This window comes from Littorina saxatilis, linkage group LG1 (assembly GCF_037325665.1).
Source record: "Littorina saxatilis isolate snail1 linkage group LG1, US_GU_Lsax_2.0, whole genome shotgun sequence".
Classification (NCBI taxonomy): domain Eukaryota; kingdom Metazoa; phylum Mollusca; class Gastropoda; order Littorinimorpha; family Littorinidae; genus Littorina; species Littorina saxatilis.
The window spans coordinates 54,534,447-54,562,194 of NC_090245.1; the positions used below are offsets into that span (position 1 = coordinate 54,534,447).

Sequence of the window (27,748 nt, forward strand, 5' to 3'; positions counted from 1 at the left end):
ATACGGGTGGATCGGATCGCAAGGGCGGTCGAGAAGGCAGCTACAAGTCGTCGCCAAAACAACAGGTTGCCTAAACTAAGGGTGCAGAAGGAAACGCGTCATGGCAGTAGAGGGCTGACAGAACCGCTTAACCGGATCACGAGCCGATCAAACACGCTTGGTCGACTTGGCGGGACTGGCTCAGTAGCGTTTAGCCTGCTTAAACCCGTGCTAATCACCCACCTGTTGCAACTGCCCTGTTATAGGCCAAGAAAAAATATAGTCTTCTTTGTTTCAGGGAAATGTTTATTTGAGTTGATGTTCATTAAGCTTGGTAATGGAATAAAAGGGCTGTCAAACTTTTCGTCTTTGTTTCAGGTGTATTTTTCTTTGAGTTGATCAGTACATATATTTAGTGTGGTAAGGGCAAGAGGTACGGTCACACATTATTCGTCTTTGTTTGCGTGTCATTACTTAGAGCAGACAGAACCTGAGAATGGACGTTGTAGTAGTTTTTAATCAACATGGTGTAAACAATCATAACGCCACAGAGTAACATATATCATCGTGCGTGTGTGTGTTTTTGTGTGTGTATGGAATACAGAAATACACTTGAATTGGCCTAAGGTCCCTTTCGAAGCATGGGCACAATTTACAAAATACTTAATATAAACAAACAGTATTGTGTGTGTGGGTGTGTGTGTGTGTGTCACCGTCTGTGTTTATGTCAGTGGAACCACAGCCTCAAGACCTCAAGACTAAAATGACTTTTGAGAAAGGCCCAGTGAACGGTGGTGGTTGGTATTCGGGTCCGAAGAAGACTTTAGAAAAATATACAAGTGGATAAGTGAAAGGGGGGATGTAAAACAGAGAGAATAAAACAAGTCGCGTAAGGCGAAATTACTACATTTAGTCAAGCTGTGGAACTCACAGAATGAAACTGAACGCACTGTATTTTTTCACCAAGACAGTGCAGCTTCGTCAATCCCCGCGTGAAGGAAATCGCTCACCTCCCACGCGCAAAACGTAGTGATATTGACACGCCAGATTAGCGCGGTAGCGTATTGTGCTAAGCAGGAAAGTGCGCTTTTCTGTATTCTTTTTAACTTTCTGAGCTTGTTTTATATCTATATGTTTTTGGAATCAGTAAATGTTAAAGAATAAGATGAGATCATTTTTGGAACGATTTCTTAAATTTTAATCGTAGTACTAATTAACATAGTTTCGTTAATTGTGATCACATTCTAAAAGTAAACAGAACATATGTATATATTTTTAGATTCAGAGTTTGACAAAGAATACGATGCAATCATTTTTAAATCTGTTTGCGAAAAATCGATTTTAATGAACAACTTTAATGAGCAAACTCATAAATTAATTTTTAAGCCTTCAAGTTGAAATGTAATACCAACGTCTGGGCTTCGTCGAAGATTACTTGACCAAAATTTCAACCAATTTGGTTGAAAAATGAGAGCGTGACAGTGCCGCCTCAACTTTCACGAAAAGCCGGATATGACGTCATCAAAGACATTTATCAAAAAAATGAAAAAAACGTCTGGAGATACCATACTCAGGATCTCTCATGTCAAGTTTCATGAAGATCGCTCTACACACACACACACACACACACATACACGACACCGTCGTCTCGATTCCCCCCTCTACGTTAAAACATTTAGTCAAAACTTGACTGAATGTAAACAAGTCGCGTAAGGCGAAATTACTACATTTAGTCAAGCTGTGGAACTCACAGAATGAAACTGAACGTAGTCCGCCGCTAGTGCAAAAGGCAGTGAAAGTGACGAGCCTGTTTAGCGCTTTACTGTACCTCTCTTCGTTTTAACTTTCTGAGCATGTTTTTAATCCAAACATATCATGTCTATATGTTTTTGGAATCAGGGACCGACAAGGAATAGATGAAAGTGTTTTTAAATTGATTTGGACAATTTAATTTTGATCATAATTTTAATTTTTTTTAATTTTCAGAGCTTGTTTTTAATCCAAATATAACATATTTATATGTTTTTGGAATCAGAAAATAATGAAGAATAAGATGAACGTAAATTTGGATCGTTTTATAAAAGAAAAATTATTTTACAATTTTCAGATGTTTAATGACCAAAGTCATTAATTAATTTTTAAGCCACCAAGCTGAAATGCAATACCGAAGTCCGGCCTTCGTCGAAGATTGCCTGGCCAAAATTTCAATCAATTTGATTGAAAAATGAGGGTGTGACAGTGCCGCCTCAACTTTTACAAAAAGCCGGATATGACGTCATCAAAGACATTTATCGAAAAAAAGAAAAAAACGTCCGGGGATATCATACCCAGGAACTCTCATGTCAAATTTCATAAAGATCGGTCCAGTAGTTTACTCTGAATCGCTCTACAGACACACACACACGCACACACACACACACACACACACACACACACACACACACACACACACACACACACACACACACACACACACACACATACACCACGACCCTCGTCTCGATTCCCCCTCTATGTTAAAACATTTAGTCAAAACTTGACTAAATGTAAAAAGACACAGGCAGGGGAAGCCATTGAGAGCTAGAGAACTATACAGGTGGTAAAGATAATCTGTTGCCATGGCTCCCCCGTGTGTCCAGGAAGAATATGCTATTTTCTGATTTGTATTCTTTTGGTCTCGAGACATGTTTGTCTGAGTCGAGAAAACATCTGGCTAAAGATAGCGAAAAAGGTGCTGTCTCCAAGTGTGTCTCTGTCTATTTTTGTCTGCTGTTGGTGTTGTAAGCCTATATATACTGTATATGTCTGATCCGGCATTTATCCTTTTAACTTTTAGTGTCAATGCTCTATTAAGTTGTTGACAAAAAACGATCTAAGCAACTGCTTGCTGAAAAGCTTCTGCGTGCATAATGCTGCTCTACTTGAATCGGGCGACTCTGACCCCCCCCCCCCCCTCCCCCACCCTACTTACTTTTCCTCCCTCCTTTCTTCTCTCTCTCTCTCTCTCTCTCTCTCTCTCTCTCTTGCTCTCTCTCTCTCTCTATCTCTCTCTCTCTCAGTCTTGCTCTCTCTCTCTGTCTCTCTCTCTCTCTCTCTCTGTGTCTGTCTCTCTCTCTCTGTCTCTCTGTCTCTCTCTCTGTCTGTCTCTCTCTCTCTCGATCTCTCTCTCTCGCTCTCTCTCTCTCTGTCCCTCCCTCTGTCCCTCTCTTTTAGTCTTTGAACTAATGAATCTTCTCGCATTATTCTCAAGCTCCTTACCAGAAGCTCTTGAGATTTTTTGGAGTGAGTTCCAACTAATTTCTTCTGGGGGTCGGGAGAAGCAAAACCTATAGCTACTTATTGGCCCTAGAGTGCAACGTATAAGCTTAGCATATGCTTTTGTTCGTACTGTTGATTTGGGACCCATTAAAAACCATAACTAATATTTGCATAGTGTATTTGTATGCGTGGGCATGGCATGCCTGCTAGGTACATGGTAACCTATGGAGAAAAGAAGTAGCCTCTGGTTGACTGACTGGCCAGTAAAAGCTTCCACGAGTCATACTAACAATGCCTTACAGATAAAACACAGTGTTGCTTTGCAGCAGTCTGCGACGAAAACGTTCAGCGGAGACTACAATGCAAAAGCAGTGGTACATAATAAAAGAGTAAGTGTGTCTGAATTCCCAATGCTTTCTTTCAACTAATTTGGTAATGAGCATGATAATAGACCTGGTTAAATCAAAGAATAATTTGAATAGGAACCCTTACTGGGGTGAAGTATATGAAGCTGAAAAAGTAGCCATTGACGAAGAACAAGAACTAGAAGAACAATTTATTTCGCCAAGCAGCATTACAACCATTGGTAAATTCTCAATACTTTCTTTCAACTAATTGAAGGTAATGAGCATGATAATAGAATAAAAGAATAAACTGGAACCTTTACTGGGGTTAAGAATGTGTACCTGAAAGAGTAGGCATTGACGAAGAACAAGAACTAGAAGAACAATTTATTTCTCCAAGCACCATTACAGCCATTGTTATTTGTCCTGACGTGGGTACCATACGTTCACGCATACACTCCTTACAAATATGATACTATGACAGAGGGAGGGGTGGGACAATGCCGAATAAGCTTCATAACAACAGATCAACGTCATTACAGATATGCAGATTTTTAAAAAGCTGCTGTATGGCCAGTAAGTGTCCCAGTTATTCTTCGATTTAACCAGGTCTATTATCATGCTCAATCATTGCCTTGCTTGTGTCTTCCCTGCAAGCGGCTGAACATTTTGAGATACGTGTTGTCTAATTAGTGTTTGTCCATGCACTTAAAAGACCGCTGGGTCGATATATTTGTGAACGTAACGTTTTGTTTTGTCAATAATTGAAGGTTCAAGCAACATACTTTCTTGTTTGTTTTCATTATTTTTGTATTGGATAGTTCATTGTAGAACTAATAGTAAGACTTAGTAGCAGTGACCCTAGTTATCAATAACATCTGTAATGTCGCTGGGGTTTGTGCTGTTCAGTACGTGGCACGGCTGGTCCGCAGTAACAAAAAGCAAGTCAGCATTCTTTGTAGCAATAGCTTCAAAGTCTTGTACTCTTTCACATAATTATGGCATGTTAGTAACGATTCACAACCATGTACGTATTTTGACTCCTTGTCGTTATTTCCAAGGTTGCAATGGAGAACAGAAATTGTTGACACTCTAGCTTAACGGCACACTCCTTCCCGTGCAAACGATTTGGCTCGCCATATCAGATATTTCCAGGCTTTTATTTGAGATAAGGTCACACCGCCACTGGGACATGTCCCAACCATCAACAGCCTGGCTGATTTCTGTGAAGGGTGGGAATAATTATTTCATGAACTAATTACTTACAAGCCATGCCGGTGGGGTTTTTTATGTGTCCAAGTGATGGGACGGTCTTATCTACAGGAGCTTGTATCCAATCGCCGGTCGATCATTATTTACTCCTTATTCCATTTATTTACTCCTTATTCCATACAGTCTACTACTACTATTTACTAGTAGTAGTAAGGGTAAGCATGCAGCAGTAAATAATAAACATGCAGGAGTAAATAATTATCGACCGGTGGTTGGATACAAGCTCCTGTGGTCTTATCTCACGTAAAAAAATTAAAAAAAAACGCGGGTTAAGGGGAAGAATTTACCCGATGCTCCCCAGCATGTCGTAAGAGGCGACTAACGGATTCTGTTTCTCTTTTTACCCTTGTTAAGTGTTTCTTGTATAGAATATAGTCCATTTTTGTAAAGATTTTAGTCAAGCAGTATGTAAAAAATGTTAAGTCCTTTGTACTGCAAACTTGCATTCTCCCAGTAAGGTAATACATTGTACTACGTTGCAAGCCCCTGGAGCAAATGTTTGATTAGTGCAAGAAACAATTGACAAGTGGCTCTATCCCATCTCCCCCCTTCCCCCGTCGCGATATAACCTTCGTGGTTGAAAACGACGTTAAACACCAAATAAAGAAATCTCACGTAAAAGTCTTGACAGATCTTAGATGGTGAGCCAAATCGTTTACGCAGGAAAGAGTGCGCCTTTAAACTTTGTCAGTGAAAAGCTTGCTGTATAAGTCACGTGTAGGTTATAATCTTATCAGTCTTGGTCGTGTTTCAATATGACATCCAATGTGTTGTTATTAACCGTCTTTGAACATGCTGAAGCGATTTGAATAAGGGGAGAATTGAAGAAAGAAAGGTCTCTGTGCAGGGTTTCTAACACTGAAGGCATGAAAGGTACACATTATACCTGCGCCTTGAGAGGCCAGCTTTGATAATAGTATAAGTGCGCTGATTTGTCATGTACATTATATTTGACGCATAAGCTTCTGAAGTAAACCTTGTTTATAAGTATACTCCTGGGATGATTACGGTACATTTTCCACGTATCTTACGTCTCACAAGGGGCGTTTAGGATGTACTCTCTCTCTCTCTCTCTCTTTCTTACTCTCTCTCTCTCTCTCTCTCTCTCTCTCTCTCTCTCTCTCTCTCTCTCTCTCTCTCTCTCAGTCACACACTCTCTCTCTCTCTCTCTCCCTCTCTCTCTCTCTCTCTCTCTCTCAGTCACACACACTCTCTCTCTCTCTCTCTCTCTCTCTCTCTCTCTCTCTCTCTCTCTCTCTCTCTCTCTCTCTCTCTCTCTCAGTCACACACACTCTCTCTCTCTCTCTCTCTCTCTCTCTATCTCTCTCTCTCTCAGTCACACACACTCTCTCTCTCCCTCTCTCTCTCTCTCTCTCTCTCAGTCACACACTCTCTCTCTCTCTCTCTCTCTCTCTCTCTCTCTCTCTCTCTCTCTCTCTCTCTCTCTCTCTCTCTCTCTCTCTCTCTCTCTCTGTGCATTGTATGTTCTGAACATATTTTTGTTGTACTATTGCTACATGTTCGATTGCTACCAGCTTGTATTTATAATTACCTGCATAGTATGCATTTGATTTTATGAATAACCACATATGTATGCTCTTCATGCCTCATCTTCATTATCATCATTATCATCATCATCATCGTCATCATCATCATCGTCATCTTTATCATCACGTGCTGAAGTTTTCCGACCTCCTTTTGTTGGTTAACTTTTAACTTTTTAATTTTTTTTAATTATATAATTGTGTGTTTATGCGTCCCAAGGACAGATTGTAAGAAAAGGCGTAGCCTTAAATCTTAATCCTTGTTAAATAAAGTTCAATTCAATTCAATTCTCTCTCTCTCTCTCTCTCTCTCTCTCTCTCTCTCTCTCTCTCTCTCTCTCTCTCTCTCTCTCTCTCTCTCTCTCTCTCTCTCTCTCTCTCTCTCTCTCTCTCGCTCTCTCGCTCTCAAATAACTCCGAAGTGGGTGCAAGGCTTATTACCTTCCTAAAGGTATACTAACTACTTTTCTTCTTTGCAATTACTCACTTCGTTTTGCACGAAAAATCTGATTAGCATAATTAAGCGTCTATTTGCGTGCTAATCCGTTTGAAACAATCCGACTCACACAGATTAACTGTAGCAGTGTTTTAGGCAAAGTATCGCGAGGGATTTGATCGTCTTTACCAGCCTTGGGTATTGCAGGGCGAGGTAGCTGAAAAGATTAGGGGTAGATTTGGGGAGATTAGCGGAGAGGGTTTTGTCCGAAGTGCGCAATAAGCCAGACAGAGCACGCATGCACGTACTCGTTTTTGTTAAAGATACCTTTATTTCCACAAAAACGATCATGTATAAGCCGTCACAGATCTGCCCAGAACTTTAAGAGCATGTTTCCACTTGAACATATTCCGGAAATCAGCCGCCTGGCTGCTTCATGTACAGAGGTGTGTTTTTTTTTTAAATCACTGAGATTGTTGTCACTAGTGTTATTTACGAAACTGTCTTACGTTGTACAGAAAGCACCCCGACGTGTGATCGTGTGTGTGTGTGTGTGTGTGTGTGCGTGTGTATGTGTGCGTGTGTATGTGTGCGTCCGTGCGTGCGTGCGTGCATGCGTGCGTGCGTGCGTGTGTGTGTGTGTGTTTTTGTGTGTGTTCGTGTGTGTGTGTGTCATAGTGGAAACCTGGTCTACGAATAACTGTATGGTAAAGCCTGGACTTTCTTGTGCTGGTTGACAAGATTGATAGCACGGGTAGGAAGGTACGGTACCTTTAAGTATTTGTACCGGGAGGCCGTGATTTTTGTTTGAGATATAATGGGCCACAGCCAAAATGTAACCGTTGATTTACTGTGCGTGTGCGTGCTTGTGTCAGTCTTTCTGTGAGCATTCTGTTTGGTATACTTTGGTAGTGTGTTTATCATTCGACTTTTTAAGCATGGAGATCGATTCAGCTACCTATTTTTTTCAACCCGGACCAGTAAGGTTGTTTTCAAACGTCTGTCGGTCTGTCCGTTAGTTTTTCCGTGATATTGTCTGTCTGTCTGTCGGTCTGTCTGCCTATCTGTCTGTCTGTCTGTCGGTCTGTCTGCCTATCTGTCTGTCTGTCTGTCTGTCTGTCTGTCTGTCTCTATCTTGCTCCCTCTCTCTCCTTCTCTCTCCCTCTCTCTCTCTCCCTCTCTCTCTCTCTCTCTCTCTCTCTCTCTCTTTCTCTCTCTCTCAGGCTCTCTCTCTCTCTCTCGGCTCTCTCTCTCTCTCTCTCTCTCTCTCTCTCTCTCTCTCTCTCTCTCTCTCTCTCTCTCTCTCTCTCTCTCTCTCTCTCTCTCTCTCTCTCTCTCTCTGGCGTCTTTTTCTTTGCACACACCGAATGGCCTGGTTAAAATGATAATAATAATAATGTCAGCTTATATAGCGCGAACCACAGTAGTCCATGCTCTCCGCGCTTTACATATCAACTATGCATAAGAACATACTATTTAATTAACTTAACATCATATGCATATACATTCTAGCAAAATAACGTAACAATAAACTCACAACACATTAGCCACTAACTTATGGACAATACCATGAAGATAGATACACAATAAATCATGTACAATCAACATTGGAAGATACACACATACATACACACACACACACACACACACACACGCACACACACACACACACACACACACACACACACACACACACACACGCACACACACACGCGCGCGCAAACTGTGCCACTGTGACATGTACAACACACATCATGTACAGCCATCTCTTGAACTTTAAATATGCAGTGTCAGAGTCAAAGGGTTAATTGTCCTGTCCCCTGACACAAGCACTCACAACCATCGACACCTCCAACCCCACCACACCCTACGCAACCGCCACTCTCAACCCCAACCAGCCCCTGTTCCAGACAGGTCTAACCTCACGGTTCCAGTCAAGAACGCTTCGAATAAAAGCCGTTTTTTGAACAACTTTAATAAAATAAAGTAAATCGTGTTCACTGCGCGAGTGTTTATAATGTCAAAGGTGCAGAGCCCAATCTGCAATCAGCCTTTGTTTAATCCTCCAGTAAAACCCACTCGCTTGATTTCATTCTCCCTGGCTCTGTTACTATTCATGCGTTCTTTTTATCTCGTTTAATCTGGCCGTTTTTGGTCGCCGTACCGCGCATGACTCCTCGACACTCCTTTGAAGTTGGAAGAATGGTCCTATTGTTAACTTCTCTTTCTTTTCTTCTTTTCGCTTTCAGTGCCGCCTTTTCTCGCCAAAGCCAGACTGGTCCTTGGTTGTTAAACGTGCCTCTTGGCATACAGACTGTCACCGTGCCAATTTATTTATTTATTATGGAAAGCTTATATAGCGCGAACCACAACTGTGCTCTCCGCGCTTTACATATTAATTTCTGGCACATGACACGTAGTTGAGTAGGGGTGGAGAACCACACACACCCAGTACCATTTGTGCCTACGGTGAATAAATGTAAGCTGTATTCTACTCTTTTTTTATGTATCGTCTGGAAGTCTACGCCTCGAGGCTGCGGTTTTATCATGCATGAATGGGTGGTAAAAAAAAATTAAAAAGAGGATATCTTTAATTAGAAACTGCTTTATTTTTCCCTTGTCCTAGCTAGTTTCTTCTTCTTCTCGTTCTCTCCTATTTTTCCCTTGTTATGCATTTCAATTGTCAGACTGGGCTGCGGTCAAAGAGGACATAGTTGTAATTGATCTGGGGGGCCGTGTAAGTGCGTGTGTTTACCTGTGTGTTTTTCTGTCTTTTTGTCTCTCTGTCTGACTTTATGTTTGTCAGTCCGTCTGTCAGTCGATCATCTCTGTCTGTGTCTATATGTTTTTTTATGTGTGCGTGTGCCTGCATGTGTCTTAGTTTGTCTTTCAGTGTGCCCCTCTGCGTCAGTTATAGCTTTGTCTATCCGTGTGTGTGTGTGTGTGATGGTGTGTAGTGTGTGTGTGTGTGTGTGTGTGTGTGTGTGTGTGTGTGTGTGTGTGTGTGTGTGCGTCTGCATGTCTGTCTGCCTGTCTGCCTGTATGTGTGTGTCTGAGTATGTCTGTTTGTCTGTGTGCCTGTCTGTGTTCAAACTTGTACGTGTGATTGCATGGCTAATGTGTTTAAGACGAACTGACGGCCATGGTATTTTTATCCTTTCCTTGGCTTTCGTGCACTGGAACTTGTTACTGAAGACATCGATGATTCTATCATTGACAAAAAAATCGAGTCTGAGGTTGTTTATTTGGCGCAAACCTCAGCGGTCCCCCCCCCCCCCCCCCCTCGTTGTTAATGTGAGAGAGAGGGGGGTGGCTCTGCGCTAGTGTCACGGTCAATAATTTCTAATTGTGTTACTTTTTAAACTCAGAATCTATGATCAAGCATATGGGTGATTTGCAGCGACTGTGAAAGAGAGGGGCATGAGAGAGGGGGAGAGAAGAGAGTTCAGACATCGAAGTTTGAGAGAGACAGAGACTGAGAGAGAGACATCCAGTGAGGACGCACGACTGAGTAAAATAACTTGTGGTCTACTCTCTCTCTCTCTCTCTCTCTCTCTCTCTCTCTCTCTCTCTCTCTCTCTCTCTCTCTCTCTCTCTCTCTCTCTCTCTCTCTTTTTATTTTATTTTATGTATTCTCTCTCTCTCTCTTTCTCTCTCTCTCTCTCTTTATTTTATTTTATGTATTATCTCTCTCTCTCTCTCTCTCTCTCTCTCTCTCTCTCTCTCTCTCTCTCTCTCTCTCTCACTTCGTTTGCTTCGTCATTATTTCCTTTTATCTTTGTAGGCCTACCATTCAACCCTTCTCAATAGAAGATTGGCGTGTGTCGCTTGGTAAGTTTCACCTGGTTCGTTGCGCCTTGCACTGAACTGCCATTTAACGGTCGACTCCTCAACCGTTCGATTACTTCTTAAGCACACGGCCTATACCCCAGTCTATGTGTTTGCCCACAGAGCTGATAGCAAACAAAACTTAATACAAAAATATACGCATACGTACCTCTTCATGTAACAAATGAAGGCGTCCGTCAGACGCGTTTCAAAGGGGCAGCCTGTACGTCTGTGTGTGTCTGTGTCTGTGCGTGTGTGTGTGTATATGCAGTGTGTGTGTGTATATATATATATATATATATATATATATATATATATATGTGTGTGTGTGTGTGTGTGTGTGTGTGTGTGTGTGTGTGTGTGTGTGTGTACATGTGTGTGTGTGTGTGTGTGTGCTTGCTGCTTAGTGAAGACTGTTTGTTGTTGTGTTGTAAACACGCTTGTACACCGAATGAGCTTGGTGTGTGTGTGTGTACACGTGCCAGTGTGTGTGTGTGCCAGCCCAGTGTGTGTGTGTGTGTGTGTGTGTGTGTGTGTGTGTGTGTGTGTGTGCCGTGTAATAATTTAGACATACCCGCAAAAATAAATTGGAAAATGCTCTACAACTTACTATTAACATAAATCAATGTAAAGAGGCTTCGATGATGTACTTCAAGTCTTTTGCGGCACTTCATGATTCTGTTCATTGACTTTTGTTTGTGCAATGTCCGCAGCGATTCATACATACAGCGAACATAACAAAACCCGTGAGAATGTATTAACTTAGATTTATGACCAAGCAAATGCGTTTAACTTTCACTGCTGTCACGAGCGAAAAAGTGGAACGTAGCTAAAAACAGAGACACAGTACACGGAGAACTAGAGTCTGCAAAGAGTACCCGCGTTTACAATTTCAATTATTGAACGTTCAATCGCTGATTTCAAGACATTTGTCACTGTAATGTGGCGACATTATTCTAAACCCAAACCCAACTATGTAGCTTTTGGGGCGATTTAAGACGATGTCTAGCCAGGAGTATTACCCTTTACATACCATAATGTTTTAATTACTCAGACTCGGAACGCAAAACCAAGCAATTTTCTTTTTAAACGAAAGGAACATTGTAACACGCCGTGAGGGCATACACACTATTTTGTCTTCCTTTCTCAGAATGGCCTGCCAGTGAAACACACGTATAAATATTTTTCTCAAGGTGCGGGGTCGCGACACGTAATACTTTGCGATCTGAAAGTTTGCATGGACGTCAGTTGTATGGCCTGTGGCCACGGAATGTAACTAGTAACGCATGTGTTGTTTTGATTTGACTTTACCTTCTCGTGTGCTTGCTTGCTTGCTGCTTAGCGACGACTCCGTCTGGGTGTTGTTGTGTTGTAAACACGCTTGTACACCGATTGAGCTCTGTGTGTGTTCGTGCCAGTGTGTGTATATGTGTGTGTATATATGTGCGTGTGTGTGTCAGTGTGTGTGTGTGTGTGTGTTTATGGTGGGATACCTCGACTCCCGCGTGAAATTTTGAGCTTTACTCCGACATGAAATTTTACCTCGACGTCGAAATAAAACAAGTCTTCAAAATCACTCAAAAATAACTATGGAGGCTTGAAATAAGGTTAAATACATATAAATAATTTAATTTGACTTTATTTTTACAATTTAGCAAAATGTCGAGAAAAAACACACTTTTAGTTACTTTTTGTGTTTTGTGTATGTCCGGATATAACACCAGTAACAATCCCTGTTCACACACACTTTTTTTTTTCGCAGTTTAAAACAAATTTTTTTTTAAATCATTGTCACACTGGAAAAAAAAAAAAAAAAAATTAAAATTAAAAAAAAAAAAAAAAATCATTGTAATTGTACACACTGCAAAAAAAAAAAAAAAAAAAAAAAAAAAATTGTAGAAAAAAATATATATAAAAAAATAAAGGATATCAAAAAAGAATTTAAAAAAAATAAAAATAAAAAAAAATAAAAAAAAATAAAGAATATAAAAAAAATTCAAAATCGATCGTTAAATTTGTGCACAAGTTTACAAAACGTAACCCTAGCCCCATTTTGAATTATGGTACGAAGAAAGGTAAACATTATGACACTCGTTGCAAATGAAAAATATGGTTAAATCTAATGATTTTGTTCCTGTTATAATTATGTTCAGTGCGTGTTACATCAAATAAATATTGTAAGGCCTCCAAAAAAATATATAAATAAAAATTTTAAAAAAGCTAGACTTTTGAATTCCAACTAATTTTTTTGTCATTTTTTTGTTTCCTGACACATAATTATAGGCCAACCTGAGGTTCTGCATTTATGTGCTTGGGACCTTAATTCACAAAAATACTTTCTTAGAACTGCAAAAGAAAATAAATTTGATGTTGTGGTGAGAGAGGTTGTTTATTTTGTCATCCATTTTTCTTCAAATATCAGACATATATATATACATGTAGATCACCACTCTGCCACTATGAGTATGATGTGATGGTTTTGTGTTTACCAGACACCAAAAATGTGAGTAACCTGTACTTTTGTTTTGAAAACAACAATTGCCTTTCATATGACAACACATTGCCTGTGTCTGCTACAGTGGAACACCCTCTTTAGACTTTATTTTGGAAAATAAGATCATAGAATTTATCAGGGCATATACATGTTCAGACATTGTCGACAAGGAAATCTGAACAAAGCAAGGGCTGAAATGGGATTAGGAAAGGGGGGAGGGGGGGGGTGTCTGTAATAGGAAGGGGGCTGGAGGGGGAGGGGGGTCTAAAAGGGGTTCCACTGTAAATAGACGTGATTTCATACACGAGACAATGATTACAAATGCCAACAACTATTCCAGAATGGGAAGTTGAAAATAGTATCTTGGTAAGCTTGAATCCACTTGCCACAAATTCCTCGACATTATTCATCGTATTGTAACCGAAGCAACCTTGTAGCAACCATATCGATACCCGGCGGACATATTGACTTATTGTCGGAATTTGGAGTGAGACTTTTGATTCAAAACGAACACAATGAGATTAGGTTTAAAAACATTCCTATAAAATAAACTCCATGGCAGTGTTTAATCCCAAAAATGTCCACACCCCCCCCCCCCCCCCCCCCCTCTCTGTAGTCTGTCAGTGTCGTGCGTCATTATCAACATCCTCAAAGAGTCTAACTCTAAGTCAAACCACAGGCAGAAGGTATCGTTCACTGGACCACTACTTTCATAGAAAGACTACAAGGTATGTCACTCAGTTTCGAGTCGTCTGTGTTCTTGGAGTCGCTTCCTGCGGACAATTTTTTTGTTCAAGACGGTTCGCCTCTTCCTACAGTCTGTGTAAGGTCAAATAAATACAGTTGAATGATTGTTTGAACTATATGTACCTTTAATTTTCAGCTGCCGTACGCTGCAGGTTGTTTCTTTTGACGAAGCAAAGATATATCTGTAAGGACACACTAAAAACCTCTCTGAAAAACCTTGATATTCAGTTCCAATAATGGCGTAGCAGAATCGCATGCGGAACGGGAATCCTGGCCCGGACAAGCTTATCAGTTATTTATGGACAGACTAGACATCCAAGCATACCATGAGTCTGCGGTCATCTTCCAAAACAAAGGACGAACAACATTTACAATGAAGGTAAATCTTCTGGTTGTTTATGTTGGAGCTACACATAGCTCATTGATTAACAACAATATGTGGAGACAAGTCTCACTGTATAATCATTGAGTTTGTTTGTTTGTTTATTTGTTGCTTAACGTCCAGCCGATTACGCAGAGCCATATCAGGACGAGGAAGGGGGGGGATGAAGGGGGCCACTTGTCAAGCGATTCCTGTTTACAAATGCACTAACCCATTACTTGTGTCCCAGCAGGCTTTAGTAAAACTAAATTAATACCTACTGGAAGATTACCAGTTTCCAGTATGTTAAAATAGGCTTAACCTATCTACTGCTGGACTTACATCAGAACACTAACAGATTAAACTATACATGAATCGCGAGACAAGCGCCAAGAGAAGAGATTTTTGGAAAAAATACAGGTGAATGAGCAAGAAGGCAGAAAAAAGAAAAGAATTCATGAAGAAAAAGAGAGCATGACAGGAAAGAGGAACCAAAAATCTACCTAACAGCAAACTAGAAAGCTCCTGTGGTTCCAAAAACAGGAGGGGCCTTTAATTTCATAACCGCAGTGCCCCACTGCGGGAATAATCATTGAGTGGCAAACATATGCTTGTGTATTTTATGAGTAGCACAATCCTGGTCAAAATTCAGTATGCTTCAGACAATGATGCTTATCATATTGAACTAGGAAGATAGTGACTTTGCTGGTCATCATTGACATTGATCTAAATTAACCAATCAGTGCTTTATAACCAATTTTAAACTAGAACATTTGGAATTAATGGCGTTTGATTCAGAGGAATTTCTATCAATTTCTTCTCAACATCGTCAATTACTTAAGTTTGTGTGTAAGATAACCATAATTTTATTGTTTTGCGATACTAACTCTCAATCACTGTAGTTTTATTTACTACGTTGTGTTGTGGTTTTTTTCAGTTATTATGTTCTAAACTTTGTTGCTTATTATTGTACTATCGTTTTAGAGTCACAGTTATTTTACAAATATTATCTTCTAGTTTTGGTTTTGTGCTCAGCTGTTAGAGTGCCTCGCATTTCTCCCTTAGGTTGTCTCCCCCTTTTTGTAAACTCATATTTTTTAATTAGCATCTTTGGTTATTTGGTACGTCTGGTCATCTTATAACGAAAATGTCATTGAACTGAAAAAAGAAATAATAACTTAGTTTCATATTTGAACATTTGGCAGTATGTTTCTTGTGAGTCAGATTAAGATCTCACCAGGAACCCAACCTTTACCCAGTTAATTCTACACATTAAAATTTAAATGGAAATTTACGAAACACATAAAAACATGCAACTCAATACACACTGGCAGTACTTGTTATCTACAATCAATTCAGCCTCGTAGAATGATATACGGTATACGACACGTCCTTGAAACACATAGAACAGTTCTCAAGAAAAAACATTTGCAATTTCCAGTCTTTTTTGTGTTGCAGACATGCAGTGATCACCACCACATTGACCTCCGTCCTCGTCTTCATCTTCACTCTCCGACAAGTCAATGTCGTCCTCGTCCAAGCCATTTTCTATAATGATAAAGTTATGTAGGACACATGCTGAAAAAATTAACATTGGAACTTCACGGATGTTCGTCATCTCGAGATCCTTCAGTCTGCGGAATTTTCCTTTCAACAAACCAATAGCCCGCTCCACGTCAACTCTTGTCCTTGCCTGGGCTCTGTTGTAGGCAGTTTCCACAGGGGTCAGATGGCCGTTGTCGCGGAATGGAACCAGCAGGTACTTGCGGAGACTGAGGGTAGGCCGAGTCCCCGATCATATGGTACTCTGGAGGCAGCTTACTTGCGTCAGACTCCAACACTCCATGGAGATCTGAGTTGGGGAAAACTCGGCTGTCATGCACGGACCCAGTGTAACCCGTAAACACATCCAGAAAGAGGAGGTCTTTGTCGCATACAACCTGAAACAAGTCGCGTAAATCAATATAAAAATAATCTATCAGCCTGAAACTAAAAACCAACCACAACAGAGGCTACATGTATATATCCTAATGCTTCGCTAGCCTAAACCATAAGACTGAGCTGAGCACAGCTCCTCTGCAGAACATGTGAATGAGGTGCCTACTGTCCCATATAATTCATTTATCATTGAGTGCATTTTCAGCGTAACCATGACATGCATATATGAAATGATAAAGAACAATAAAAAAAATCATGTTTTTGAAGGGTAAACATCCCCATTATCACACCGAGGACTGTGTTCCGCCTTATTTCAGCCGGGCTCGTTGTTACTCCGTTTTCAGCCGGGCTCAGTGTCACGCAAACGAAAGTGTCTTCATAAAAACACAAACTATGACTTTCACACTGATTTAAGCTAAAATTGATGAATGTCAGTAGAAAGGGGAATAATTGTTTTCTTTGTAGACAGCTAAAAACGTCTTTTGCTTACCTGGTTAATTGACAATAGCCAAATGGAAGGCATACATGCAGGTTTTTTAGTGAAAAATGAAGGTTCAACATAAATTTCTCTCAAAGATGGATTTGAACAACAAATATTCCTGTATTTTTACTATTTTGGGTAAAGCTATAATCATCTGTATCAATTGCGTGCTTCAATGCGTCCTCACTATGTCATAAGAAGCAATCAAAACAAGCAAGTGGTGTACGTTTTGTTCCGCGCTGGGCCTCCTGCATTTTTGTCTGCGTTCCGCACTGCCACTGGGCTTGCTTTTGTTCTGGGTGTCCAGCGCGGAACAAAACTCGCCTGACATGGGTTTTGGTTTTACTTTTCGTGCCTCAACGCCTTAAAGCAGGTTCGGGAAAATGCATCAGCATAACAGCAAGAAACTATAGAACAAACTTATGATACAGAAAAACCATAACATGATACCGTTGCTTATCATTTCTTGAGTTTGATCAGCTTTTTTGCCCAAAAAGCGACAACCTGCACGTATTTCAAGCCGATGGGGGTCACATAATAAACCTTGTCAGATAAAAATAACACCAATAGAGAGACAAATTACTTAGGTTAGTGCTAAAAACATCCGTTCCTGGAAATGAGGTTTTTTTAGAAGACATAGTTTGTACTTTAGTGCAGACACTGACATTTGCGTGACACCAAGCCCAGCTCAAAACGGAGTAACAACAAGCCCGGCTGAAATAAGGCGGAACACAGTCCCCGGTGTGATTATCCATGCTTAGTCAAGAAATGCTTGAACAAATTTTTAATAAATTTGATCAGAAAGTGCTGCCTCAACTTTCACTAAAAGCGGTATATGTTCTTTTTTTCTTTCTTTATTTGGTGTTTAACGTCGTTTTCAACCATTCAAGGTTATATCGCGACGGGGAAAAGGGGGGGGGGGGGGGGGGGGAGGAAGATGGGATAGAGCCACCTGTCAATAGTTTCTTGTTCACAAAAGCACTAATCAAAAATTTGCTCCAGGGGCTTGCATAGTTGCAACGTAGTACAATATACCTTACTGGGAGAATGCAAGTTTCCAGTACAAAGGATTTAACATTTCTTACATACTGCTTGACTAAAATCTTTACAAAAATTGACTATATTCTATACAAGAAACACTTAACAAGGGTAAAAGGAGAAACAGAATCCGTTAGTCGCCTCTTACGACATGCTGGGGAGCATCGGGTAAATTCTTCCCCCTAACCCGCGGGGGGTAGCGGTATATGACATGTATAGATCTAACAACAGAAAAAGAAAAGTCAGAGAAACGAGGCGTAGGTACATTTTCATGATGGTTTTCTTGGAATTAATCCACACACCATCATAATTCAAACTTGTCTGAACTCCCAATATCGGTTTAAACATTTAATATTTCTCACGTAAACCATCACAGATACTGTCAGGCTTTTACACACAGTACAAACACCCTTTCATTGAAACACTCACCGCTTTAGAACATCCTAGGTGCTTACCGTAAAGAGCGAGCAATTTTCACACAAAAATTGTTTTGCATGGTTTATCTTACCCCGGAGCCATCGACATCGTGAACTCTGTTATTCCAGTTTCCCTTTTTGACAAAGCAGTCGTCAGGAATTTGAATGCGACTCGCTGTGAGCTTGTCTGCAATAGCACGTTATTATGTACCTCTGACTATGCACTAAACAAACGGCTGTGGTTCACAAGAACCCTCGCGATGACTTTTGACTATTCACAGGAACTGGCGAACCTTACGTGAACCTGCTTCTGGGCGTTCCTTATTTTAACTTCAAATACTTCGAGTTTTAATGATCTTGTCTTGATGAAAAAAATATTTATTTTATGATTTAAGAATGTTTGTGTAACACGCTGTCAATTTATTATTTTGATTTTAAAAGTTAGGTCTAGCGCCAAAACGCACCTCGGTCCGATTTTTGTTTGTTTGTTTGCTTAACGCCCAGCCGACCACGAAGGGCCATATCAGGGCGGTGCTGCTTTGACATATAACGTGCGCCACACACAAGACAGAAGTCGCAGCACAGGCTTCATGTCTCACCCAGTCACATTATTCTGACACCGGACCAACCAGTCCTAGCACTAACCCCATAATGCCAGACGCCAGGCGGAGCAGCCACTAGATTGTCAATTTTAAAGTCTTAGGTATGACCCGGCCGGGGTTCGAACCCACGACCTCCCGATCACAGGGCGGACGCCTTACCACTAGGCCAACCGTGCCGGTCTCGGTCCGATTGTCTTGAAGACAATCCGCAACATTAAATCTTTGAAAATTACTCGTTCAGCCTCTTTACGTAAGGCACCTAGGATGTTCCCTTTGGTGAGCGTTCATAATGAAGGTTGTTTATACTGTGTGTAAAAGCCTGACAGTATCTGTGATGGTTTACGGGAGGCGCACTGTGCCGTTAAATACTTGTCTTTAAATTCAAAGATTCAAATAGTGACTTAAAATTACAGTAGATTCCAATTATGAAATGACACTGCCAGTGTTACTCCAGTATTTCAATAGGGAATAAATACACAGGCACCATAATGGTCAGGTCCTCCAACCTTTCAGTTCTGCCAACGTTAACAATCCACGTATCTGAAACAGAAAGTGATCAAATCTGTTACCTGGAGATGCATCGCTGGGAAACCTTTACGGCAGATGTACGCATCCCTGGTTCCTGGTATCTTTATGTAGGTCCCATCAATCGCTCCAACTACGCCCGGGAAACCAGCTCGGGCTGCCCATTTCCCAGCTAATCGAGCCAGGTCACATTTTGGTGGCCACTGGATGACATCTCCTGTAAAGAACAGAAAATTGCATTAAAATATGCTGATCACAGTGTTCATTTTATTCAAAATCATCTGACAGTTTACCCATGTCTGTACTATTTACAATTAAAGTTACAGGTCTCCCAGTCCCAGCCACACGCCGGGGAAAGTGTTACGACAGAAACAAGAAGAGCAAACGCTCGATCGAGTCACTTTCGCAGTTCTGAATATTATATGAGGCATCAGATGGACAGGAAGAAATTGCTATTCACAACACAATGAGTCACGTTCACATAAAATTTGAGCCCGGTCACTTTTATAGTTTCCGAGAAAAGCCCAACGTTAAGTTGTGTGTTGCCGAACAGAAAAGGCTAGTTATCTCCCTTGTTTTTCTGATAACGTTCGTAAAAGGCTACAGATGTAAATACTTTGATGTAAAGAATAATCCTACAAAGTTTCAATCACATCCGATGAACTTTGTCAAAGATATAAAATGTCTAATTTTTCCTTTGACGCTGACCTGTGACCTTGAAAAAGGTCAAAGGTCAACGAAACCATCGTTAAAGTGTAGAGGTCATTGGAGGTCACGACTAAACAAAATATGAGCCCGATCGCTTTGATAGTTTCCGAGAAAAGATATAAAATGTCTAATTTTTCCTTTGACGCTGACCTGTGACCTTGAAAAAGGTCAAAGGTCAACGAAACCATCGTTAAAGTGTAGAGGTCATTGGAGGTCACGACTAAACAAAATATGAGCCCGATCGCTTTGATAGTTTCCGAGAAAAGTCCAACGTTAAGGTGGTGTCTACGGACGGCCGGCCGGCCGGCCGGCCGGACAGACTAACACTGACCGATTACATAGAGTCACTTTTTCTCAAGTGACTCAAAAATCGCCGTTTGTTACGATAGCATTCTGCAGTCCCATAGTCAGCAAGGTTTCGAGCCCGAAAGGTGTGTAACTTCCAAACTAATAATTATTGCCGCGTAATTATCGAAGCCAGCAAAAGATTAACATGTTATCGATTTAATTTTTGAGGCTTCTGTTTTAGATTTGTGACAGCGTCGTATTTGCTGAAATTGTTCGATTTGGGGATTTCTTTTTAAATGGTGGAGATTACAAGAGGCTTGAAGCAACAACGGTCATTCGATCAGGTAATGTGATGTATCATAACTGAAATGCATCAATAGCAGTGTCCCAATATGCAAGTGTGTTTGTGTCATCGGCTGAGGAAAAGAGCATGTGTATTTTTTTGGTACGCGTCGCCGTGCTAGCAGTTACGACTGCCAGCGATGCATTGATACGGCCGCCCCACTTTTCTGTTACGACCGCCGACTGTTTCGGCTACGGCAGCCGGCACTCATTTTATTCGTTTAATAATGTTATTGCCAAAGTTTCTGACAGTTTGCAAACAAATATGAACGGGTTTCACTGCACATCGGTTGTGCACCGTCGTGTTATCAGGAATTTTGATTCCCTGCCCTCTTTTATTTAATATCGCATTCGTCACAGTTTATATCTAGAGTTGTTCTACTTCCAGTTAAGCGTGCACATAGTTTCAACGGGCATGTACATGACAAGTTCAAATGTCAATTGTCAAAAGCAGTCGCTGAAAATCCAACTCGGTCTAAAAGACGGACACAAAGGAATCCCACTCACCAATTACTCGGGTGAGTCAGGGGGGAGATTGGGGTGGGGTGGGGGTTGGTTGATAACTAGGAGTCAAATTCAGATTAAAAAAAAAGATTTGAACTGGGTATGCATTAGGCCAAAAAAAAAAAATTGTCTGTTTAGGGTAACATGACCAGAAAAAGTAGGGTCGGTAGGTAGGTATTTTTTTTTTTTTTTTTTTTTTTTTTTTGGTAAATGCTATGATGGCTGAACATTCACTTCTTATATTTGATGAATACATGTTTCAAAACTAACGTATAAATAAAACAGAGAGAAAGGGAGAGAAAGAAACGCCAAATGTCTTTTTTTTAGCATTTTTACCTCTTTTTTTTCTTTTTTTTTTTTTGAAATCAAAAAAAAGTTTTTGGGTCGGCGCCAAATCGATAGGGTCGGTCGGGTTACCCTAAACAGACAATTTTTTTTTTTTGGCCTTACTGTTAATATTTTTGAAGAAAAAAAATGCCTCTCTACAAAACTTTGATTGTAATTAGTTACCTTGATGCGTCTATGAGTATGAGACACTGAAACGCCTAAATATCTTTCTTACCTGCACAATCTGTATATATCCAGGACTTTCCCCAGTCCCTGTTCGATGAGAGTGTATGTGCCATATTTGGCACAGTGTCCTGGGCTATCTGACCGCCCATCACCAATCAGCTCTAGACTTCCTCTCTCGTCCTGAAGCTGCGAGATGAGCTCTGACTGCTCCCGTTTCCATTTTCTTTCCACTATAGGAAAAATGAAGTGCCGCTGATGCCAGAAGAACGTGCTCTCCAAAATGTAACGCACATTGTGCAGGTAAAACAGCCGGAGAATTTTTGTCGGGCTGCAGCCAGAGAGCACAACAGCTGATGACAGGAGCAGGTTCCCGCAGGGCATCTGCTTTATGAACGGTTGGCTGGTCCACTCTCTGAAGAAACAGCACTTGGAGCAGTCTTGTCGGACGTGGATGCAAGATCCCACTGTCTTCGATATGAAGGCCTTCGCAGGGTGAGAGCATCGAGGACAACTCTCTAACAGCTGCATCAAGTTTGCCTGGAAGACAATGTACTTGTCTTCCAGGTCGGGGCTGGGTCTCGGCTCAGGAGCATTCCTAAAACACACAGGTTATACACTTTCTTAGCACATAAAGGGTTACTATGGAAACTACATGTGCCATACACAAGCACAAATTCACTGCTAGTGCTATGGATATAATTACTACATGTTATACATGTCGCAATGACAGTGAAATCCAGTATAAAAAAAAATTTTAAGATGAAATCAGCTTCTTACTTGTGATGAGAAATTAAGCTAAATAATGTCACAACAAAAATGTTTGACATGTTTATGGTGTTTTTCACCCATTTAATAGACAAAAAAGGGTTATGGCCAGTGAGATAGAGACCAGAGAGAGAAAGACAAAAACAAAGGACACAATGATAGCAGCTAAAAAATAGCTGACTGTCACCCAAAGTAACCCTTGACTTCTGTCTTACATTTTAAAATGTAGAGAATCTATGTCTATTGAAAACTTACAAGAACTGCGGATCTTCTGGTTCACCTCCATCCTCGTCAGCAGGCTCGTCCTCTTCCGCAGCTGCAGCGCGCTGTCGTTCGCCTTTTCGTTCTTCCTTCCCCACACTCTCATCTGTTCCTACACTTTAGGGTTAGAACCGCATTGCGTTTTGAGGTGGGGCGTTGATCAGATTGCATTGGACGCTGACATCCTTGGTTTCGGCAATGGCAGAAACATCTGAAGAACAAATGACATTGCAGATTGCTGATAATTGATAATTACAAAACAATGTGACAGCAGTAGCCGCGCTCTGGGAATCGCTGCGCTGCACAACGCGCCGCGCTCAGTGAATCGCCGCGCTCTGGGAATCGCTTGCCATTTTATAATCCCTGATTTACTTTTATCTTCTTTAACCAAAGTTCACCTAGCCTACACTGATCAATTCTAACAAACATATTATATCACATATGTTCTGAAAAAGAGTGGCACTGGCACAAATTGACAAAACATATACAGTGATGTACATTTTAGTCGGTCTCCGGTCTCTGACCGATCCAATTTCCCCAGGACCTATAGCTTTAACTCCAGCAGGACACAAGTCCGATTAACCTACAGAAGAAGTGGTCAAGGGTCCGATCGTTTTTGACAATGAAGCGGACATGCGGACTGTTCAATTTTCAAGAGGAAAGCTTGTTTCGGTTTTGCCAAGCGAAAGTAAACACTGCGTGAGGAAAGCTGGTTTCGGTTTTGCCAAGCGAAAGTATGCACTGCGTGTGACCAGTTTGTTGGGTGAACGAGGCACCATATATGGGATCTGATTCTTTGAATTAATTTATCCTCAAGTTGGATCAAGAAGAAAAAAAAGAAAACCGAACCCATATGGTGCCTCGAGTGCATTCATTGGCTCAGCAATAAATCGTTTAAATCAATGGGAACCACCCGTGCATGTTCGCACATGCGCAAGGCATTACTTTTCGTCATAATATCCGGAAAAACCGTTGTGCGTTCGAACGAAAATAAAACGAAAGAGAAACGACATGGGTCCGGAAAAACAAAGCTCAAAGCAGATAAAAAATCAGCAGACATTGATGTCCATGCTGCGTTCGCCAGCCACTGTGGCTTCAGCTGAACCAACAACAACGTCAACCGAGAATTTAAACTGAAAAATCTTTTTAAATGCGGTTTTACGAGTCGTGTTTTTGTCCTATTGAAATTGCAATCTCAGGACACTGTGTCCTATTGATTTTCAGTCTTCAGGACAATTGTCCTAAAGGCTGCTAGAAAAATGTACATCACTGCATATATATGGGGATCTAAATCAATCCAAAGCCGAACATCTGGGGATGGGACAATGTGATACTGAACAGCTGACTGGCATGGTGACTTGTAAGTTGTTTGAATCTGATGCCTGTGCATGGATAAACTGATTTGCAGAAAATGTTCCTTACAAGTTACATGAATGTATCACTTCTACTGATCTAGATGAAAACTGTATTTCCTGTCACTCACTCACTGTGTCAGGTCACTCCCCAGAGGAAAGTTATTCATCTAAAGTTTGAAAAAAATTAGAGTAGACTTACTCGTGTTGCGAAAAAAAAAGTAGGTCTGAGAGAGCATTTTTGGAACAAACAGTGTAGAGTCAATATAGGGGGGACAGAGGACAGAGGAAATTATAAGGCGACATCTTGAGTTCTATACCTACCTCGCAGTTCGTCGACGACACACGGGTTTCGAGTCACTTTCAAAGTGACTTTTGAGTTTTGTTTCTCCTTGGGTGCCCCGACATTTTTGACGCAGAGCTTTCTTCTTCTTCTTCTTCTTTCTTGATGTGGACTGGGTTCATCCGAACGTCTGTAGTCCAGCGGCGGAGTACTGAGTAATTGGTTACTGGTGGTGGGTTACTTTGCTGGACGAATGGTCGGTACTGCTCCGGTTTTAAGTTTAAGAGTGTTTGAAAATCCCATTTTCCACTTTATGTGATTGACAAATAAAAGTTGTCCTCTTCAAAGTTCGAAGTGTGCACACAGGTCGCGGTGTTGCCTTTCCGGCTTTCGACGTCACAAAAGCTGTCTGACTAATTACCACGCGACCGCACGCGACCACACGCGACCTTGCACTACCTTGCGCGACCTCAAACTAAAGCATGTACATGTAATATTTTATATATATATAGTATCTTCACAACATTATCTGACTTTATACCAAGTTTTAAGTCAAAGAAATTATCAAAACTTGACTAAATGTAAAAAATAACGGAGCGACCCGAACTTCCCAGCGATGGGACAAAGCCTGAAATGGAAACTGGTGAAAATGAAAATGAAATGATTTTTTTTTTTGAAAGCTAGAGGAATAGTTATAGGTTATTTTCACCAATCTGAATTAATCAAATTAGCCTTTACCTTTTATGTTCTCAGTTGAGTTGATGGTGGTCAATATTTATTATTAGGCGACACACACGTACTCAATCATCAATTTTGTACATCAACGCCAACAGTGCATGTTGTTGTCCAAAAATAAAAGATTTGCACTCAGTCCTAAAACTGAATGGTAGTTCAAAGTTAAAGGGGTATTGACCAAAGTGCTTTTGAGGAACAATAAAATACTCCCCCAAAAATAAACACGAAAAAAAAACCACCCCACACAAATAAAGAAAGAAGCAAAACAGATTTACAAGGACATTAACTTATGTTCATGGTTTGCTGTTTTTATTTTATTGTGTTTAAAAGCATGCTGATACCGGGATGCAGTATACGTTAAATGTAAATGCTGAATATTTAAATGTGAACCAGAAAAGATGCATTTCTTTTAACTTAATGGCGCCGTTAAAAACAAAAACTAATTTCTTGGTTACAAAAGCAAATGAACCTTAGTAGTCGATAGTGTAGTACTATTTGTCACTTTATTAGAGGTTGGTTGACTGAGTTACCGACTTCTCCGCTTTAATTCCTTTCAGTTTCAGTTTTCTCTTCACACTTTTCGTTTTCATGCGATACGTACGTGTAACATTTTTCCCGGCCTCGCACATGATGGACAGCATTCATTGGAGCGATATGTTTTCACCGCCGGGTTTTCACAAAATTGTTTTTCATGCCACGCTATTATCGATTACCTCAAAATAAAACAAGTCGCGTAAGGCGAAAATACAACATTTAGTCAAGCTGTCGAACTCACAGAAAGAAGCTGAACGCAATGCAATTTTTCAGCAAGACCGTATACTCGTAACATCGTCAGTCCACCGCTCGTTGCAAAGGCAGTGAAATTGACAAGAAGAGCGGGGTAGTAGTTGCGCTAAGAAGTATAGCACGCTTTTCTGTACCTCTCTTCGTTTTAACTTTCTGAGCGTGTTTTAATCCAAACATATATCTATAAGTTTTTGGAATCAGGAACCGACAAGGAATAAACTGAAAGTGTTTTTAAATTGATTTCGAAAATTTAATTTTGATAATAATTTTTATATATTTAATTTTCAGAGCTTGTTTTTAATCCAAATATAACATATTTATATGTTTTTGGAATCAGAAAGTGATGAAGAATAAGATGAATGTAAATTTGGATCGTTTTATATAAAAAATATTTTTTTAACAATTTTCAGATTTTTAATGACCAAAGTCATTAATTAATTTTCAAGCCACCAAGCTGAAATGCAATACCGAAGTCTGTACCAATACTCTCTCTGTGCCTCATTGTGCTTCTCTCTCTCCCCCCCCTCTCTCTCTCTCTAGAGCTCTCTCTCTCTCTCTAGAGCTCTCTCGCCCTATATGCCTCTCTCTCTCTCTCCCTCTCTCTCTGAATGTTTGTGCCCCTCTCTCTCTCTCTTTCTCTCGCTGTCTCTTTGTTCCTCTCTCTCTCACTTCCTCTCTCTCCTTCTCTGCCTCTTTGTGCCCCTCTTTTCTCTCTCTCTCCCTTCCTCCCTCTCTCTAGAGCTCTCCCCCCCCCCCCTCCGTCTCTCTCTCTCTCTCCCTCCGTCTCTCTCTCTCTCTCTCTCTCCCTCCGTCTCTCTCTCTCTCTCTCTCTCTCTCTCTCCCTCCGTCTCTCTCTCTCTCTCTCCCTCCGTCTTTCTCTCTGTGCCTCTGTGTGCCTCTCTCTGTCTCCCCCTCTTTCTCTGCCTCTGTGTGCCCCTCTTTTGGGTGTAACTGTCGACGATTAAAGGAAATGACAAACGTAAAATATGTTTGTTTCGATCACGCGGTATCCGTCTGGGGTAATCGATATAAAAACAAAGTAATAAGTCTCAATCTTAGCGTTTGCTTATTTATTTGTCATTACTATATCATTTTGTATAGCGGTGACGATGCCCCCAACAGACAGAATTTAAATGAATTGAATTGATATAAGATCTTCTTTTTTTTAAACTCGATAAATGGGGGGGGGGTTTCCCGCGCTAACTTCATCAGAGAAGAGACAATAACAGGATCGCCGCTTTTGAATTTCCTATTTTCTGTGTAAATTTTTCCACACGTACTTAACTTATTCAGATCTGAGATGCCGATGAGTATGTCACATCGGCTGTTCCCTGAGTCGTAAATGAGTAAGTGGACCAATGCTTAGTGGTCTGCTCTTTTGTCGCGGCTTGTGAAAGCGACACTGTCGCGACCAGCTTCCACTTATATACTTATCAAGAGCCAGATGTTTTCCAGTAAACGATTGTGATCTTCAAAGCTTCGCGTGTTCAACACCTACCCGCCACATTGCGCAATACAGCCATAAACAGAATCCGAATCATCCGATGTTGAGAATGAACGAAACCTTGACATTTATGAGAAAATCAATTTCAATTTGGATGAGAGTGATCAAAATTATGCGAGTCAGCAATCTGTTCTGTCTGTCTGTCTGTCTGTCTGTCTCCCTTTCTCTCTCTCTCTCTCTCTCTCTCTCTCTCTCTCTCTCTCTCTCTCTCTCTCTCTCTCTCTCTCTCTCTCTCTCCCTCCCTCTCTCTCTCTCTCTCCCCCTCCGTCTCTCTCTCTCTCTCTCTCTCTGTCTCGCTCCGTCTCTCTCTCCCTCCGTCTCTCTCTGTGCCTCTATGTGCCTCTCTCTCTCTCTATCTCTCTCTCTATCTCTCTCTCCCTCCCTCCCTCCCTCCCTCTCTCTCTCTCGAGCTCTCTCCCCCTCCGTCTCTCTCTCTCTCTCTCCC

The 27,748-nt window shown here is 40.9% G+C and overlaps 1 protein-coding gene across 1 annotated transcript; it reads right to left on the bottom strand.

Moving 5' to 3' along the window:
- Window positions 1-12,263: 12,263 nt before the first annotated feature.
- LOC138974120 (uncharacterized) lies at window positions 12,264-24,786 on the bottom strand. Its single transcript, XM_070346814.1, has 5 exons — window positions 24,320-24,786; window positions 22,638-22,854; window positions 21,667-22,212; window positions 19,307-19,479; window positions 12,264-16,202 (listed from the first exon to the last, which is right to left on the bottom strand). Exons 3-5 carry the CDS (start codon window positions 21,764-21,766, stop codon window positions 15,939-15,941), a joined length of 537 nt encoding a protein of 178 aa, XP_070202915.1. The 5' UTR covers window positions 21,767-22,212; window positions 22,638-22,854; window positions 24,320-24,786; the 3' UTR covers window positions 12,264-15,938.
- Between the last annotated feature and the right edge of the window lie 2,962 nt (window positions 24,787-27,748).

Bases quoted from the DNA above. Each gene is read 5' to 3' on its own strand.
- LOC138974120 (XM_070346814.1), bottom strand. From the start codon at position 21,766: ATGGGCGGTCAGATAGCCCAGGACACTGTGCCAAATATGGCACATACA. The intron at 19,480-21,666 runs GTAAGAAAGATA...TGTTCTTTACAG, and splicing joins GATATATACAGATTGTGCAG to GAGATGTCATCCAGTGGCCA. The intron at 16,203-19,306 runs GTAACAGATTTG...GACTTGTTTCAG, and splicing joins TCCCAGCGATGCATCTCCAG to GTTGTATGCGACAAAGACCT.